Source organism: Oncorhynchus masou, chromosome 25 (assembly GCF_036934945.1).
Source record: "Oncorhynchus masou masou isolate Uvic2021 chromosome 25, UVic_Omas_1.1, whole genome shotgun sequence".
NCBI classification, from domain to species: domain Eukaryota; kingdom Metazoa; phylum Chordata; class Actinopteri; order Salmoniformes; family Salmonidae; genus Oncorhynchus; species Oncorhynchus masou.
This window is the reverse complement of record NC_088236.1, coordinates 38,981,635-39,000,391: the sequence shown is the minus strand read 5'-3', so window position 1 is coordinate 39,000,391 and position 18,757 is coordinate 38,981,635. Positions and strand designations below refer to the sequence as shown.

At 43.5% G+C, this 18,757-nt stretch overlaps 1 protein-coding gene across 2 annotated transcripts in view; it reads right to left on the bottom strand.

Moving 5' to 3' along the window:
- Positions 1-6,614: 6,614 nt before the first annotated feature.
- Positions 6,615-18,757, bottom strand: part of LOC135514298 (3',5'-cyclic-AMP phosphodiesterase 4D-like) — a 267,081-nt gene continuing 254,938 nt past the window's right edge. For both annotated transcript variants that reach the window (XM_064937680.1, XM_064937681.1), the window contains exons 6-14: positions 17,480-17,592; positions 10,631-10,724; positions 10,229-10,407; positions 9,932-10,030; positions 9,678-9,842; positions 9,425-9,524; positions 8,093-8,247; positions 7,604-7,909; positions 6,615-7,500 (exon numbers count right to left, since the gene is read on the bottom strand). In XM_064937680.1, coding sequence (XP_064793752.1) covers positions 7,015-7,500; positions 7,604-7,909; positions 8,093-8,247; positions 9,425-9,524; positions 9,678-9,842; positions 9,932-10,030; positions 10,229-10,407; positions 10,631-10,724; positions 17,480-17,592 — 1,697 coding nt within the window. In that variant the 3' untranslated portion in view covers positions 6,615-7,014. The remainder of the gene's footprint in view (positions 7,501-7,603; positions 7,910-8,092; positions 8,248-9,424; positions 9,525-9,677; positions 9,843-9,931; positions 10,031-10,228; positions 10,408-10,630; positions 10,725-17,479; positions 17,593-18,757) is intronic.

Genomic DNA, 18,757 nt, shown 5'->3' with positions numbered 1-18,757 from the left:
CTCTGTCACAAGTGGTTTTTGTTACGAATTGAAAACTGGTCACGGTGTGGAGAAATGCTGGATGCAAAAGACAAGGCAAACAACTTTTATATTTAAAGGTTTAATAGACAGACGTATGCATATCGTCTAAGAGGAAATCTACCACAGTCGAAAGGGGAGGGCAGACCTAAATACCTTTCCTTATCTGTTCGCTGTTTCATCCTACCATGCCTGGTGTCAAAGCATTGAATCAGGGCAGAGACCTTGAGTTTGAATAGACTACACATTTGAAACATTTTAATCACTGCAAGAAACCATTGGCTGATTTTATGGCTCAAGGGCCCATATACCAGCCACTAAAACCTGCTTTATGGTGAAATCTGGCTTAAGAGAGGGTACAAATTCCAATAGGGAATAATCATCCGAAAATAGCATTCTTATCTATTGACAGCTGATTTAAGTAAAATCATTAAACCAGTTACATTATTTAGCACTTAATAAGCACTGCCCAGTGGCAGTCGGTGACGTTTAAGATGAGGGAGGACAATTTATTTTTATGAGCATGGTCTTATTTATATTACAGCATATTGGATGACTGTCTTTCATATTCCATTCACCCAGTTCAATGTAACATCAATAGGTTTAGCCTACTACATGATATCAATATTGTCCCTATAGTACCTATCATGTGTTTTTTTACAACCTAACCTATGAATTAAAGTTTACAACGTAAGTGCAAAGGTTGAGATATTTGTTTTTGTAATCTAGGTGACAGTGACACATTCAATATCACCTTGCACACTTTTTGCCCGCATCTAGCTGATATAGGGTGTTATCATTAGTCCAACAGTTGCAAACCAGAGTTTCTATTGGACAAATTCAGATATGTTTATCCCCATTTCGTTCGGTTTGCTTCCATTTAAGAAACGTTTTTCAACAGAATCGGTGGAATGAATACACCCCTAATCACACACAAACACAGTTCACTTTCATAGCAGCCATATACAAACATGATCATTTTGCTTGTTGTATAATTCCTTCTCGCAACTACGCACTCTCCTCCTCTCACCTTTTCCCTTCGCTTGTGGACTTCAGTGCACAACACATCAGCTGTCTGTGACCAGGTGAAAAAACCTTTCCAAGCCAAACCTTCGTATTACAACTGCTAACTGCTACACACAGCATACATCGTTGTCACCATATTAGCTAACGTCATAGCTAGTAAACATAGCTACTAGAACTAACGTGTTACAATCATAGTGGTGTACAGTCAGCAAGCTGTTTAGCAGTTACACCAGTGGACCCCGGTGGCAATAAATTAATAAAACCAAAATCTTACCTTGACTTGAAAGAGTTTCAGAGTTGAATAACCATAGCCAGCTAGCTAACATAGCATCCCTTACTGTTTGAGCCAAGTATTTGAGTAATTGCATTCGCTAGCTAATTGAAAGAAAATAAAAAATACAACAAAATATAGCTATCTCTCTCTCTCGTTTATTTCTCCTTCCTTTTTTTTGAAATTAATTTAATTCAAAACGCTTCAACGATTGTCTTTCTCACTTTTTGAATCAACGACTGACCACATTTTATGCAATGCAGCGCTAGCAAGCTGGATACATTTTCTGATCCTTTGATTGGGTGGACAAAATGTAAATTCATGCTGCAAGAGCTCTGATAGGTTGGAGGACAGAAACTAGCTGCTACACCATGGTGCTACCTTACAGAGTGCTGTTGAGGCTACTGTAGACCTTCATTGCAAAACAGTGCATTTTAATCAATTATTTGTATCAGACCTCAGGATAAGACCCAGATGCAGACAGATGCAGAAGTAACAAAAGTTTATTACAAAAACAGGGGGCAGGCAAACGACAGGTCAAGGGCAGGCAGAGGTCAGTAATCCAGAGCAGAGTTCGAAAGGTATAGAACAGCAGGCAGGCTCTGGACAAGTAGAGGTCAGTAATCCAGGGCTGTGTCATAAGGTACAGAATGGCAGGCAGGCTCAGGGCAGGCAGAATGGTCAAAACCGGGAAAACTAGAAAACAGGGACTAGAGCGAAAAGAGGAGTATGGGAAAAACACTGGTATGCTTGACAAGACAAGACAAAACACAGGTATAAATACACAGGGGATAATGGGGCAGATGAGTGATACCTGGAGGGGGGCGGAGACAAGTATAAAGACATGTGAAACAGATCATGGTGTGACAATTTGGTGACGTGAATATATTTAGTATAGATTTATCTAAAAAAAACTCAATATTTTTATGAAATTCACTGAGGAGGATGGTCCTCCCCTTCCTCCTTTGAGGATCCTCCACTGGCACTGACTATGGTGTTTTTATTTATTTATTTAACCTCTTGGGATGAGAAAATGTGTGCTCTTTATGACAGAATGTTAAAATGAGGTGAAATCAAAGTTTTTTTTGACCAAGTTAAACTTCTCAAAAGGCACCAAATTGTTGGAACGACCTGCCTATCTTTACTAAATATTCCGTACAATTCCCTTTATACTGATACAGAAGAGACCAACGGATAGGCAGAATCAACCCATGCTTTTATTTAATCTGTTGCATATAAAAAACATTTTTTCTTCACTTTTTTAACTATTTTTTTTTACAGAAAGTTTATGATCTACAGTGCTATTCAATAGACTGCAATTTACAAGGAATCCATTAAAATAACTTTATATTGTCTCGTGAAACTTCAAGACAAGTTGGCATTCTAAAGACATAACCCAAAAATAATTGTCCTGAAGACCTTTTTGAAGTTACTTACAGTTTGTGTATTCCTTTCATACCATAGAAATATAACACAAAATGACAAAAGAAACCACTGATTCCATTGGTCCATGGCTGTTAATAATCTACAGTATGTGTGTCAAAATAAGAGTCCCCATCGAAGGATGTGTTTTTATGATGACCCCCCTACTATATAAATACTAGCCTTCTCCTCTCCAGGCATAAAGATGCTAGTGGTTTTAGATATTGCATGTTGTATGGTTAGATGTGCTTGCCAAGCATGGATGAGCAACACATCGTGAGTGTTTCAGCCTAAATAAATGCAGCAGTGACTGAACACGTGGATGCGTCTCTAAATCTTGGTGCTTAATAACCCCATAGGACCAACCAACCCCACGTATCCAGCTTGGCCAAGCCACCACTCATCTAGTGGATCTTAGGCCTGAGTCGACCAGGAACTCCACAGCCATGACCTCCGTTTTCAACCTTGACAACAGAATGTATAGCACGTACTGCCTTTTTTTCCATGTTCACATAATATTTCTGATTTGGCTGTAATAGTAAAAAGGCAACATTATTTAATGAGTTCCTTTTACAACTGGAGGCCATTGTCTGGGTGAGGTCAGCTCAAACCCCAAGACTCTCTAATGCAGCAAACGAGGAGAATTAAAAAGAAACGAGAGACATAAAAATGGCATGTTGAATTTAAGGCACAGCCCATGGGCCAAGGAACAGCTTCCTCTAGAAAACAATTTGGCTTTCCCCTCTCCTCCTCCACTCTAAGCAAGCTTCTCAGAAAACCGATATCAATGGATCATTTTTGTGTAATAAACATTCTCTCAACAAGAGGGACATGATACAGCCACACCATCACCATAAGGGATGATGAGTCAATGAATTTACAACAAACAGCATCATGAGGAGAATAATAATAATAGTAATGGTAGTATTTACAGCACAATAAATATATGTTTGTAAACAGAGATACAACCAGAAAAACTGTATTTTGGGAAGGTCATCCGGTGAGAATGGGGGAAAAAAACTTGGCACAAGGAAATAAGAATGAAATAAAACATTAGAAACGACACATTTCTTTTAAAATAAGCACTCTTTAAAAAGACATGTTCATTACTGCAAGTCATATTTTACATTTCAACATTTTTTTTTATACTGTATGTACATAGTTAGAAAAACAGCATATTTGGGTATAGTAACTGGCAAGCCTGTACTGCGTTCTATGCTGCAGTGAAAGCTTTACTGTCCCACCCTAATACGGCAAGAAAGACACAACAAATAGAAAAACATAGCAATAAATAATAACATCAATTGTAACAACAACAACAACAATAGAAAATGTGGAAAAGAAAGAGTCTCTTGGATTAAGTGTATAGGGCATTGTTCAAGCCTAAATGTGCACGTGAGTTTTGGCGAGTTGAAATAAAATAGTAAAATAGAGAGATATGAAAACATCAGTGCATTAACTATAGCCGACTATACTTCTTATGAGACCACTACTACACCATGGAGCTGATTGTCTTGTGTTCTTGGTCAAAAAAAAAAAAATCAAAAAAGGATAGTGTCATGACAACGACAGGCATTTTCTTAACGTGTGAAAACATCAAGCATGTAGTGCGTTGGTGAATATTACTGACCTGCAGTAAAGGCTGCGGTCAATTCCATTCCAAGTCAATTCAGGATAGTAATATTAGTTCCCCATTCAAGAGATGAAAAGAGACATTTATTTGAAATGAGGATCTTTCAATTATTGAATTGGAATTTGATTTGTTTCTTATATGCCATGACCAATTGTAATAATGACTGTCACTTTTCATATTTCAGACATATCACAAAGCTGTTACTTTATCTGAGGGATTTCAACGCTAAATATATTCTTACCACTATTTTTGAACAAATTGCTTCCCGAATGAGAAACAGAATCGACCACATCCCTACACCACAATCAGAAAACGAAGACACGATTGACAGAATATGGGAAATAAGGTTACTGTGTGCTTAGCAACACACTCAGTATATTTAAAAAGCTAACAAACCCCCCTCAGACTTCCACAACCCTTTAACCAAAGGTGCTTCTTATATCCAATACAAGCATTGCATTTTCGGATGACATTTGCTCACATTTACTGCAGGCAACAACAAGTAGAACTTAAAGGCGTCCTTCTGGTCAGTCAGACAAAATTATGTCATTGAACGTAAAGTAAAGTAGGGCCTATATGTCAACATGTGTCATTTTTTTTCAGCGAAAACATTCTTGGAAATAATTGTTACATGGTTATTACAACCAAACATGGGGACAGTGGTATGGGAGTAATAGTGTAAATTACTTTTGATAAACATGCAATCGACAAAATCCAGCCCGAACACATGCCCCCTAGGCACTCCTGAAAGATATGAGAGGATTTTGAAACTCTTAATATATATCCAATCCTCTCAGATCAAGTGCGTGGACAGAGGGTAGGAGCTGGGGGTTGATTTGGAATTGGGCGATATATTAGACTGGACTCATAATTTAGATGTTTGCTATTTGACATAAAATGATAAGTTCAGTTATGCTACAAATGGAATAATGGTCTGGTTACTTAAGACAGAAACGAAATGTGGTTGCTCGGGAAGGATAGGTGGGCGTAAACCGCAACCATCTAGTAATGTGTAGCATTTTAGCTAACACTTCCCCAACCCTTTACCTAATTCTTACCTTGTATTGTCATTTATGTTTTACCTTTACTTAATGAGGCAAGTCAGTTAATTAAGAACAAATTCATATTTACAATGAAGGCCTACTCCGGGAAAACCCAGACGACGCTGGGCCAAGTGTGCGCCTCCCTATGGGACTTCCAATTACGACCAGATGTGATACAGCCTGGACCTTCTAACGTTTTACATACATTCTTGTCGCAGTGCTTGACTTAGACTGAAATAGTTTCTGGTACTCATTTTGGGTGCCGGTATGGTTTATATTTCAGCGCAGGAGCTCCACAATACTTTTGAGCTAATATTCTATAAAATGAACAGAAGCTCAAGCAGTAGAAGCTTTTTGTGTACCGGTACTCTGCTCTGGTGAGCTCCTGCTCAAGTTAACCACTGCTTTGTTGTCAATTCTCCTAACCAGCAAAGTAAATTATCCTGCAACGCAACAAGCAGCCTGGTCTCAGACAAAGACATATACATCCTCCAAGACATACGATAACTTACTTAATACAATTTGTATGATATTGTTCGACCAGGTAAGACTTATGATACTACACATCCTCCAATTTGTATAATATTGTACAATCACTATTCCATTTGTAATGTAACATATGATACTATATGGAAGGGGCAAATGTCTGTCCCAGATGCTACGTATTGCCCTGAGGCCAGGTTGGATATATTTAAAGGAGTGCAAATATTCCCCAATACTAACCCAAATACAATAACTAGAAAATGACCCTTTTACACACAGAAAAGCAGTGGCAGACGAGGTATTCTCATCAACAGATTTCACTTGACTTTCAAGTCACTTCTCTTTTTCTTTTTGTTAACAAAAGTAAAGCCTAGAATAGCAAAAGTAAAACCTAAAAAAGATACGTACATTATGATACAAAAACTCTAGAGGTCAAACCTAGCATTAGTAAGATCTTAGCCTTTTTTTCAGTCAGGTTTTCAAGGAAGACTTCAACTTCAGAAAAGTGTCTTGATAAATTCCCACAATGCATTTCTCTCCATGTGCTGCAGCTCCTCTCTGCATGGTGACATGTCCTGTTGGGCTTTCATTCATCCAGACCACACAGCAACTTAGCACATTGCTTCACTGGCTTTGCTGAGGAGTACAAAGAACTAAGAAAAAAATACACTATAGCAACTTCTGCAGAACGGCACTTAATAACACACAGACACACTGCCATCAGTCAGGCTGAAAGGAGGAGATATACTGTATATAAACAGCATTAAACACACTCTAAACGGCCAATCAAAATCCTTCATGTAACTTCAACACAGTAGGACAGGGTTTAAAGTTAAATAACACACAGACAACTCCAGTACAAATGTGAATGGAAAAGGGTTTTCCTGAGTGCAAAATACTTGTAGAAGTACCAGTGAGCAAGAAGCTGACCAATGGGATGAGGAGAGAGGAGGGACCAAGGGGTGAAGAGCAGCGTGCGCTTTGGAACCATAAACATATATATATATATATATATATATAAAAAAAAACAGACAGACACTCCACAAAACCCCAAAATACTCTATAAATAATAATCTCTGGTTACTAAGAAGAACAGTTTAGTTGCCGTCCATACACTGCTATGTATCGGCTGCTTTCTCCTCTCCCTTCTTCTCATCATCCTCCCCCTCCTCTTCCTCTTCGACTACAGATGGTTGCGATGAAGAGGATTCTCCTTCCACTTCCACTTCCACCTCCTCATCCTCCCCCACCTGTTCGTCCAGTGGTATCTCTGTCGACTCAGAGTCCTGCGTACAGAGTGTTTTCGAGTCACTACAACTATTCTCCTCTTCTTCATCTTCCTCCTCGGGTTGGCTGCCACTGTCCTTCTCCGTGTCCGACTCCCCGTCCTCCTCCAGGGTGAGTTCAAACTGGAACTTGTCCCCTCCAAGGGGGCGGCTGATATCCTCAGGTTCGTCCAGGGTAGGTGAGGGGCTCTGGGGTATGGTGCTCTGGTACCACTCCCTGTTGTCCTCCAGAGTGTCCAGGATGTCCTGGGCGTCAGGGTGCACCAGGTCCGCCCACGTCTCCCATAGAGGGTGGACAATGTAGTCTATGAAGCCTACCTGGGGAGAGGAGAGGGAGGCTTAGGTTTAGTTAAAAACAACAGTAAGGATATGTGCGAGTGTGTGTTGGGTGTTTGTGAATGTGTCTGGTGTGTTTGGGTACCTGGCTTTTCTCAACCGAGGCATTGTGTTTGTCACACATAGGGCTGATCTCCATGCCTCTCTCCCTCTCTCTGTCTCCCTGGGTGAAGAACTCTTCCATGATGCGATCGGTCCACTGGCGGTACAGCTGCAAGGGCTTAGTGGGGTTACTCAGGTCCGCACAGTGCACCATGTTCTGCAGTACCTGTATCCTGTCAGAGTAGTTGTCCAGGAGTAGAACTCCAGAGCTGGTCACCTTCTTGGTCTCCACCATGGTCTTTAGGTCAGCCAGCAAGTTCATGTGTTTGGACATGTCAGTCGCTAGGACCTGGGGACCACCAGAGATGCAACACAGGCTGTCACAATACTGGCAGGGACAAAGCAATAGAACAGAACTTTCATATGAAGTTAACAGAAGTAATCAAGTATAACCATGGACATTTTCTAAGCTGATGTGGAGACTATTTCACAGACGTTCATATTGGTTACTGATGATTATCCAGCCACTCACAATGTCGATGACCATCTTGCGCAGTGATTGTCGTTGTTTTTTGGTCAGGTTCTGGAAGATGTCACAGTTCTCTTCCTGAAGCAGCTTGAAGCCCACAGCCAGGTGGTGGTTCTCCAGGACTGACGAGTCATTGTACATGAGCGCCAGCTCTGAGTCTGGGGGACAAACACACATACACTGACTCAGATGCTTGACATAAATAACGTGATATTATATCCACAAAACAGGGTTTGGTGGAGAGGCGTTGTTGAGGTCCTTTGCCTTACCAGTCAATATATAAAACAGAAATATATACTTTAAAACACATGCTCATGAACTTTGGAGACTACTAAGTGTTTTTTAAACCTACCGCTTTGGGCTTGATGTGTGAATGTGTAATTAATTTAGGCAAAAAGGCCATGGCTCTACCATGGCTAAGGGCTGTTCTTATGTACGACAATATATCACGGCCGTTAGCTGTGATATATTGGCCATATACCACAAACCCCTGAGGTGCCTTATTGCGGTTATAAACAGATTACCAACGTAATTAGAGCAGTAAACAAGTAGTTTTGCGTCATACCCGTGGTATATTGACTCATATACCACATCTTTCAGCCAACGAGCATTCAGAATGACCCAATTTATAAACGTGCTTAATCTATGAGCACAATTACAGGCTTACATCAATTAGCCATGAAATCCCTAGTTTGAAAGTGACTGTTTATCTGGAAGCTGTGCTGGGCCATTTTCCCTACATTTCCTCCATGTGGGCTAGCCTCCTTGTAATTCGAGTTCTAGCCAATGAGCTTCAGCCCCTCGCCATCTGAGTGACAGCTAGCAAGATGCACACACAGCAGAGCGAGAGAGAGAGAGAGCAATGATGCGGTGCACATATGTGATGTAGTACACAATTGGTTTCAGAACTACCAGCTGAAAAGCATACAAAAGTGCCGGAGAATCTCTTTAACACATCTGCAGAGGTCGATCATTTTTAGAATAAGGACACTATTTCCACTTGTAATGAAGCTAGTGTTTACACTATACTATTTGGTACTGCATTCTACAGTATGTGATGCAATTCCTGTTGTACTTAGAGCTTCTAAGAACAAGCATTTGTCCCAGAGCTGGGAGGGGGATGTTAATCCCAGATGCGCAGGAGAGACAGAGGGCATCCATCATTGATCTCTACAGTTCATTCGAGTGTGTGTGCATGTGTGTAGGGGTGGGCACGTGTGTGTGTGTCTACGTTTTCGTGCATGCTCTGATGAGTGGCTTTTATGTGTATGTGTGTGTGTGTGCACCAGCCAGCCATTGGCGTAGCTATTAAGTCAGGCCTGTACTCAGACTCACTAGTGTTGATGAGGAACTGGTTGGAGACTCCAGGGTGGTCAACGTCATGAATAGCACTGGCGAATATGGCAGCTAGGATCTCCAGGTCGGTGAACACAGCCTGGGAACAGCAGAGAGGACAGTACAAACATGATACGATGGTGAGTAACACACCAAATAACAGAAATCCGAAATCTGTCAGTTACAATCTGACAAATAAAAACTGAAGTATGTAACTGATGAATTGATTGACTGATTGATTGAGGGGTCCAACCTCTAGAGCGGGGGTGGATAGCAGCACGTGAGTGGACTGGGTGACATCAGCAGCATGGATGTTGTTGTGGTAGGCCACGTCGCCATGGTAATGGTCTTCTAAGGTCATCAGGTATGTTATAAAGGTGTCAAGTGGAATTTTGAATGTTTTTAACAAGTCTCTCTCCTATAAGAAAAAGCAAAACATTATTGTGTATTCTAGTAGTCATGTAAGTACAATCAACAAAAATAGAGCAGATCAAATGTGATGATTACCTGGAATATAGTGTGCATCATGACGGTCAGGGGCCTGTTCCCAGAGAACTCAGTGACTTTGAAAACATTAAGGCCCCATTTATTTACATCCTCCAGCTCCTGCAAAGGGAAACCAACCCTTCACACACCAATATACAGTAGTAAACATCTGTTTAAGAGCATCGCTCTGTCTATCTTCCCCTCTTTCTCTACCTCTCCCATCAATATCTTTCTGTCTCTCAATTTTCTGCCCTTTACCCTCTCTCTTCATGTCTCCTCCCAATCCCTCTCCTCCCCCTTTCTCCAACTGCTGCCCACCTTAGCCAGTTCGTCTTCTGTCTCTGTCTTGACTCCGAAGCGGGGTATGTTTGAGTTGGTGAGGCTGGAGCTGTGCTGCAGTTTCTTCACCCCACTGATCTGACACATGGGCCTGTTCTTCTTGTCTTCCTTCTCCTTCTGCGTCTGCGGAGTTGGCATCTCCACCTCGTGCTGCTTGTCTGTGTCAAACACAATAAAGAAGATACTATGTGTTAAAAACATAGAACAAGAGACCGTGAGTGGGATGTCCAAACTGTGTGTATTAACAACACAAAATACGGCCTATGAGACCTGGTCAAAAGTACTGGGTTATATAGGAAATAGGGTGCCATTTGGGACACAGATCCTCTACAGGGCCCCGGATGAGCAGGGAGGGGCCCAGCGGTCACTGTGGTCACTCACCCAGGAAGGTGCTGGAGATGAACTCCGACACCTGGTTCCCAGAGCGGCTCATCTCAGACAGGTGGCTGAGCTCCCTGTTCAACATTCTCTTGAACTGGAACACAACACACAGACAAACAAACGCAGAGAGAAGGGGTTAGAGTTTGTAGTAAAACAGGGAAAATTGAGTTATATTCGGCACTGGATGTGTCACTCGTGATTTTGTATGACTTGGGACAAAGATGGTGGAATCCTGGAGCACATATTGGAGCATTCACTCTGACCATATCTGCCATTGAGGGCCAAAGTCATTTATAAAGGCCGAAAATTATTTTAGAAGGGAAATGGCAGACACTATGGGACTCCACACTTTAATCAATACTACTACAGCGTGCTATGACACACGCACACACACACAGTTGAGAGGCTAGAAGCGGTACAGAGTAGGTGAGATACTCGCTGCTCCCCCCCACTAGCCACAGTTCTGATGTCATCGGTAACCCAATTCGTTGTCAACCACTATCATTCTCCCTCGCTCCCTCTGTCCCTCTGTCGCTCGCTCCCTCTCTCCTGATTGGAGTGGCAGACCCAAATGTAGATGTGGTCTTTGATTTGGAGGACAATAAGAGGAAGGTGGAGGAGAACTCGTAAAACAACAGTGATTTGTGAAACCAGGCTGAAGGCTGTGGTGCTGACACTATCTGAATACACACACATTTACATTTCATTCTCAACCTGGCAATTGTGGCGCCCCAAGTTAGGGAGCCAGCATGCATAATGTATGTGAATGGTCAATATAGATCAATATCAGAGGCCATTATAAACCCATAGTACTTACTGTGCAGTTGGACTTTGACATAAGACTCTTTGTTAAAGTGACTGCCATTGATACAGCCCTATAAATATTTACCAACGCACTCGATCACCTTTCACATACAGCATATCTCTATCCCTGCATTTTCATACAAAAAAACCCCCGGCCCTTGTATGCTATAAGCTATAAGTCCTGTGAACATGCAGCCAGCAGTAAGAGCATCAAAACAATTGGCGGCCATCTATATCAGAGCCACAGACTGCACACCCAGCCATACAACCATTTAACTCATAACACCAGCAGGTGGACTACGTCCAACAACACGTTTGTCTCTCTCTTTGCAGCACAAATAAACAAAGTCCACAGGTTTGTCAGGGACAAGCCTTGCTTTTCCTTCATCTGGCAAGGACATCATTCTCACCTCATCGGAGGAATAACGACTTGCTTTATCAGAAAAATACATATTCATGGTATTTTGAATAACAAAATCCACCTGACATCTTACCTTTAGAAATCCCCAGGACACAGAGTGCAGGTAGTTGACCTCAGGCATTTTGGAGAAAAAAAAATCAATATGTGGTCCAAATATAAACAGAACAGGCAGACTAGAGTCAGCTACAGTTCAGAATGACAGAACCGCCAAAAAAGAGGGAGAGGAACAAAAACAACACCTCCAGCAAAAGCAGCTCAATACAGTGAGAGTCCCAGAATAAGAGGGGCCTTGAGGTGTGTTGCAGATCCATTCACTGAACAGGGTCAGTCATATCTGCCTCTTCCTCTGCGTCGTTCCTCTGCATGGGGAAAGCCATAGTCCAGGATTTTGACTGTAGCTTTGCGCTCTAGGGAAGCTGGGGACAGCGTTTGGCTGCCCGTGGTTCTGGTGAGAGCATCATCCCGCACACACGGACAAACACACTCACAGTAAAAACCCGTACACACACACTAAAGACACTACTGGGAGGTGTGAATAATAGATGACGTGAGAGGAGGATGCCTGGATGCTGCCAGTGGTCCTGGAGAGAGAAGATCTCCTCTCAACGACTTCTAAATAAGGCTGCCTCTGCCCCTCACACACACTCCTATGTTAACCACACGGGCCGCTGCCCTCACCCACACACACACCCAGCCTATCAGGGAGAGGATCGAGAAAACAGTGTGCTTGATCACCAGAGCTGATTGGCTGGGCTGGAGCAGAGTGAGCTCATCTCTCTGTGTGATTGGTTGAGGTTGGAGGTATTTTAATTTTGCAGTGCAGCGGGATGGGGACATACTGTATGCGTGTACTGTGTGTGTGTGCATGTGTTTGATGGCACTACTGCGTGTTGTGTGTCATGAGTGTGAGTGTACTCTTGATGTGTGTCATCTAGCTGAGGTAATCTGTGGGACACTGTTGCTGGAAGCAGCGATGGTCTCATCCTGCTCATGCAATATTCACACTGGAGATAGTTCGGGCTAATTTCCTGGGAGTTGAGTCAGAGAAGACCACAGAAAATAATATGTGTAATACAGTTATAAATCCCATTCAATTTGCACAAGGAGCGAGGGTCAGTCACTGGGCTGTCTGGAACATGTCTGAATGGGACCGTTTTTAAAGCACAGAGAATACTGTGTGGCACTTCATTCAGGGTCATAAATGATGCTGTATTCTATTTGTTTGACCATGAGGCCATGGCTTTGTCCTCTGGTCAGTAGTGCACTACAGATCTGATATCTTCATTTGACCAGTTTCTCATAGTAGGAAAAAACTCCTACAGCTACAGGACATGTGAATTATTATGTGGATAATAATTTCTGGGGATTTTTGTAGGGGTTGATACATTTTTCATAAGGGAAAATCAAGTCCGACAATTTAAAGTGTAAATTACAAACTTTAGAAGTCTTCTTAAAAGTAGAATACACTACAGATTTGAATTTCCTGTGGCGCAAGGTGATCAAATATAGACAGAACATCTGTATATAAGAAATAGAGTGCCATTTGGGACACATCCTATGTCTTTGGTCCTGACTTTCATGATCAGCAATAACCTTGCTGGGTTTTCTCTGAACTGGGGTTGGGTACAGCTCGAATTGCAAAATTCCGGGAACTTTCAATAAATTCCCTGCTTCTCCCAAAATCTCAGTTGGAGGATCCCAGGAATGAGGAGGGAATAAGCAGGAAATCCGGAATCCTCCTATCAGGATCTCTGTAAAAACTAAAAGACTACTACACTATCAGTTTCCTAGCCAAGCGTGTCTGTGTGTGTGTGTGTGTGTGTGTGTGTGTGTGTGTGTGTGTGTGTGTGTGTGTGTGTGTGTGTGTGTGTGTGTGTGTGTGTGTGTGTGTGTGTGTGTGTGTGTGTGTGTGTGTGTGTGTGTGTTTGATGGCACTACTGCGTGTTGTGTGTCATGAGTGTGAGTGTGAGTGTACTCTTGATGTGTGTCATCTAGCTGAGGTAATCTGTGGGACACTGTTGCTGGAAGCAGCGATGGTCTCATCCTGGTCATGCAATATTCACACTGGAGATAGTTCGGGCTAATTTCCTGGGAGTTGAGTCAGAGAAGAGCACAGAAAATAATATGTGTAATACAGTTATAAATCCCATTCAATTTGCACAAGGCGCGAGGGTCAGTCACTGGGCTGTCTGGAACATGTCTGAATGGGACCGTTTTTAAAGCACAGAGAATACTGTGTGGCACTTCATTCAGGGTCATAAATGATGCTGTATTCTATTTGTTTGACTATGAGGCCTATCTTTAGTTTTTGTCTCCCTTTTTCTCCCCAATTTCATGAAATCCAATTGGTAGTTACAGTCTTGTCCCATCGCTGCAACTCCCGTACGGACACGGGAGAGGCGAAGGTCAAGAGCTGTGTGTTCCCTGAAACACGACACAGCCAAGTCGCACTGCTTCTTGACACAATGCTTAACCTGAAAGCCAGCCGCACCAATGTGTTGGAGAAAACACCATACACTTGGCGATCGTGTCAGCATGCGCTCGGCCCGCCACAGGCGTCACTGGAGCGCGATGGGACAAGGACATCCCGGAGCCTGGACTCAAACCAGGATCTCTAGTGGCACAGCTAGCACTGCAAAGCTGTTTCTTGCATTAAGAAAATAGTCCAGCAGCAACAGGACATGTGAATTATTATGTGGATTATAATTAATGGCTATTTTTGTAGGGGTTGATACGCTACCAGCGCAGGAAATTTCTCTGCAACAACAGAGTGATCAAATTAAGATAGACAATCTGAATATAGGGAATAGAGTGCCATTTTGGGACATGTCTTTGGTCCTGACTTTTATGATGAGCAATAACCTGGCTGTGTTTTCTCTGAACTGGGGTTGGGTACATGAACACTGTACTGTATGTGTGCTTCTGAAGCAGCTCGGATGCAGTATGGATGTGCGGTAGTCAGAACACACTGAAAGGCATTAACAGAGGAAAAGAGAGCAGGCTATTTATCTGCTTAAAAAAACATGCCACCTTAATTAATTGTAAACTATATTTGTGGGGCATACACTAAAAGACGACAATACTATGCGTTTCCTACCTAAAAAAGTTAAGTTAAGTTAAGCCTTGGACCAATCAAAATACCCTCTCAGTAGATAGCATACAGAGACACTATAATTGCTTTGGCTTTTTCGGAACAGGTCATGTCTCAGATGACCTTCCACCTTGGGTCCCTGAAGGCAATGTGGGTAGCAGCGCTGGAGCAGCTGAGACTGCTGGTCTCCCATTAAGAGAGATATAGCGCCTCCGCCTGTGTCCGGGAGACTAGGAACAGGCCGTCACAGGCACACAAAACAGGCAAGCACGCGCACACAGGCTGGCTAGCTAGGCAGTCTGAAACACCCACCTTTAGGTAGAACATTTGTTTTGGGGAATTGTGGCACAAAACAGCAATTCCCTACTGAATATAGACCCAGTCAAAATGGATCTCATATCTAGAACTATTTTTTGATCTCTAACATTTATTTTGGTGGCAGATTTCCCTTTCCTCGGTGAAGGAAAAGAAAGTGAGTGTGTGTATGTAAAAGCTAACAACATGTACATCACCTACACCATGTACAACATAATGGTATATAATGGCACACATGCCCCTTATTAATACAACATGCCCCTTATTAACACAACATGCCCCTTATTAACACAACATGTCCCTTATTTATACAACATGCCCCTTGCAAACACCAATACCCATTATGTCTTTCTTCAACTTCAAGATGGATCCGAGACAATAATGGCATGTGATACTGACATCATCAAATAGGTGGGGGGAAAATAATGCTCGAGGCCAGCTGGGTCCAGCGAATGAGATCACTCGTCACAATAACAGTGATGTCACCATTACATACAATACATGCTATTCCACCGTCTACATCTTTTGACCCTCCCCAGCCTGTGTTCTGTGTTTTACCTAAGTCTTGTATAGCTAATGCACATGTTACAACCTGCTATAATTGCATGTAGTGAATACAAACAGCACAAAATAACACAATGGTATGTGGATAATACTGGTACCCAATGCTACCGTTCTGTATCACCAAAATGAAATACTTCATGTTGATGTTTTAGTCAAAAAATAGCCATGTCAGAGGTTGATAATAACCGAGGAGGAGTGACAGTTGTGTACATGGTGTGTTCTCGGAGAGTAACATAGCCCGTCTGTCTGTCGTGTGTGTGTGTTCACTGGAGTGAGACGGCAAGCCAACTAGGTGTGTTGCTATGGAAACCAGGGATAGCTGTGTGTGCTAGCCGCTCATATAAGACAGGGTGACATATAGCCTGTGTATAGCCAGTGTTTCTCACCCCTGTATAGGGTCAATGCATATCTGTCTGTCTGTGGCTGTACTACCATCTGCAAGTGTTACAGCTACAGGATCGGTGTCTGACTGTGTCCTTTTGTCTGTCCAACCTGCCTCTCCTTTATCTTGCGCCCATCTACCCTATTGTGACATCATGGGGTGTGACATCACCAGCCAGGGAGGCAGCCTCTCCAGCAGAGCCCAGAGCTGCTCAGCATGCAGGGCGTCAGGCCCATGCTGGAGAGAGCCGAGCCGAGCACTCTCCGTGCACATCTCCCTTCCCTGCATGATAATGCTAGATACAGCAACAGCAACAGATACTGATACAATGGATCTCCCCATACCATGTGAAAGACAGTATGCTTCATTATATCATTATTCATATTAGTACAGATACTACTGTTGTAGAAGGAGGAGGAATAGGTCTGAGTGAGTGAGTGAGTGAGTGAGTGAGTGAGTGAGTGAGTGAGTGAGTGAGTGAGTGAGTGAGTGAGTGAGTGAGTGAGTGAGTGAGTGAGTGAGAGAGAGAGAGAGAGAGAGAGAGAGAGAGAGAGAGAGAGAGAGAGAGAGAGAAAAGGCGAGCGAGCGAGAGAATGGTGGTACTAGGGGTGCATATCAATAGTCTAAAGTCACTTCCCTCTCCTTGTATCCTTCCTCACAATCAATCCAAGTATGAATTCAAGATGGCAGTTTGGCTAGAACACATTTGAAAAGCTGTCAAGCTCCCAACTCAGGCAACTTTCTGTTGGCAGGCCCTCCTCCTCTCTAACCTCTAGGCTACCTGTCAATGGTCACTCCATACAGTAGAGTCATGTTCCCAGCTGAGAGGGAACGAATGCATTGAAGTGTAGTGTAGTGTAGTTCCAAAACACTTCAGTTATGCACAAGTATGCGTGAAGAGATGGATAGTCAATCCTTACATTACCTCAACAGACCTTTCCTCTAGCATAACTGGATACACAGAACAGTACAGTAAGGAAAAACCCAGTATTTGGCAACATGGATCATGCAGTTCTAGACACTCAAAGCCAACAGGAGCGCCCTGGTCAAATGGACACATCATTCTATAGATAGATGACACACTTTACTAGATCTCTCTGGGAAAAGAGGTTCTGACCTCAAGACACTGGTCAAAGTTTGTTCCCCAACAGTGTAGGAAGCCAACAATCTTTGATTGTGAAAGATCTCACCTCCATGTTTTTTTAAACAAAGACTTACTCAAATGCAACTAAATATGACACACAATAATAAGTAAAAGGTTCTTGTCCTTACCTTGTTGGAGGCCATCTCGCCGACTGAGTGTCTGGTCTGCAAGGTCTCCAGCTGGTCCAGGCACCAGTCTAGCTCCTCCAGCGTCTCAGTGGCCAGTTTCTGATAGGCCTCCTCTGGGGGGGCAAGACAGGGGGGCAGGGGGTCAGTACGGAGGCGCTTCAGGGGGCTAGCGCAGACTGCTGGCCCGCGGTCTGCCTCCCCACACACAGCAATGCTGAGATGCCCCGAGTGGACGCATGGGTGACTCTTCATACTGGTGCAGAGGGGCCAGTAGGAGAGTGAGAGAGGCCAAGTCACAAGTCTGATTTCCACCCCAAGACAGACACCATGATAGGGTGAGACCAGAGGGGCTTAGAGTCCTGAAACCTATCTCAGAGACCCCCCCCTCCGTGTCCAATAGTCCTACTGTCCAAACCTTTGGAGGAATGACAGGGGCGTATAGTCCTGAAACCTAAACCTAGCCCAAAACCCTGCACCAGGCTGTTGAAGCCCAAGCACCCCTAATACAGCAACAGTTAAAATCACAGCAGAGACTGAGAATATGGAGAGTGCCCCTTAGGTTTGGATACGATACACCAAAACAGAGACAAAGACAAACACACACACAGACACACACATACGCACAACAACACACAGAATCCCAGTCTCTCAGTGATGTGTGTGTCTGAGGTTCAGTATACAGTCCATAGAAGAGATATAATTCCAGTCATGGAGAAGGATGAAGAGCAGTCTGGATAGCAGGCCCATTTCTGCCCAGGGGAAGGATGGAGAGACAGAGGGATAGCAGGCCCATGTCTGCCCAGGGGAAGGATGAAGTGCAGTCTGGATAGCAGGCCCATGTCTGCCCAGGGGAAGGATGGAGAGACAGAGGGATAGCAGGCCCATGTCTGCCCAGGGGAAGGATGGAGAGACAGAGGGATAGCAGGCCCATGTCTGCCCAGGGGAAGGATGAAGTGCAGTCTGGATAGCAGGCCCATGTCTGCCCAGGAAAAGGATGGAGAGACAGAGGGATAGATGAGAGGGAGGGATGGGGGTGGAGGAGGGGCAGTAGGTCCAGACGCTGTCCAGAATCTCACAACCAGGAGGGTTTCATCACCAGGCTGGAACAAAGGGGAGCACACTGTAGCATGCTGGTTGGCTGCCTGTCTGGCAGGCTGGCTGGCTGGCTGGCCGGCTGGCTGGCTGACTGGCTAGCTGTGGGGTGCGCGCTTACCGCACACACACACACACAAATCACACACACACACCAGATGGAGAGCTAACCGTAACACATCACTC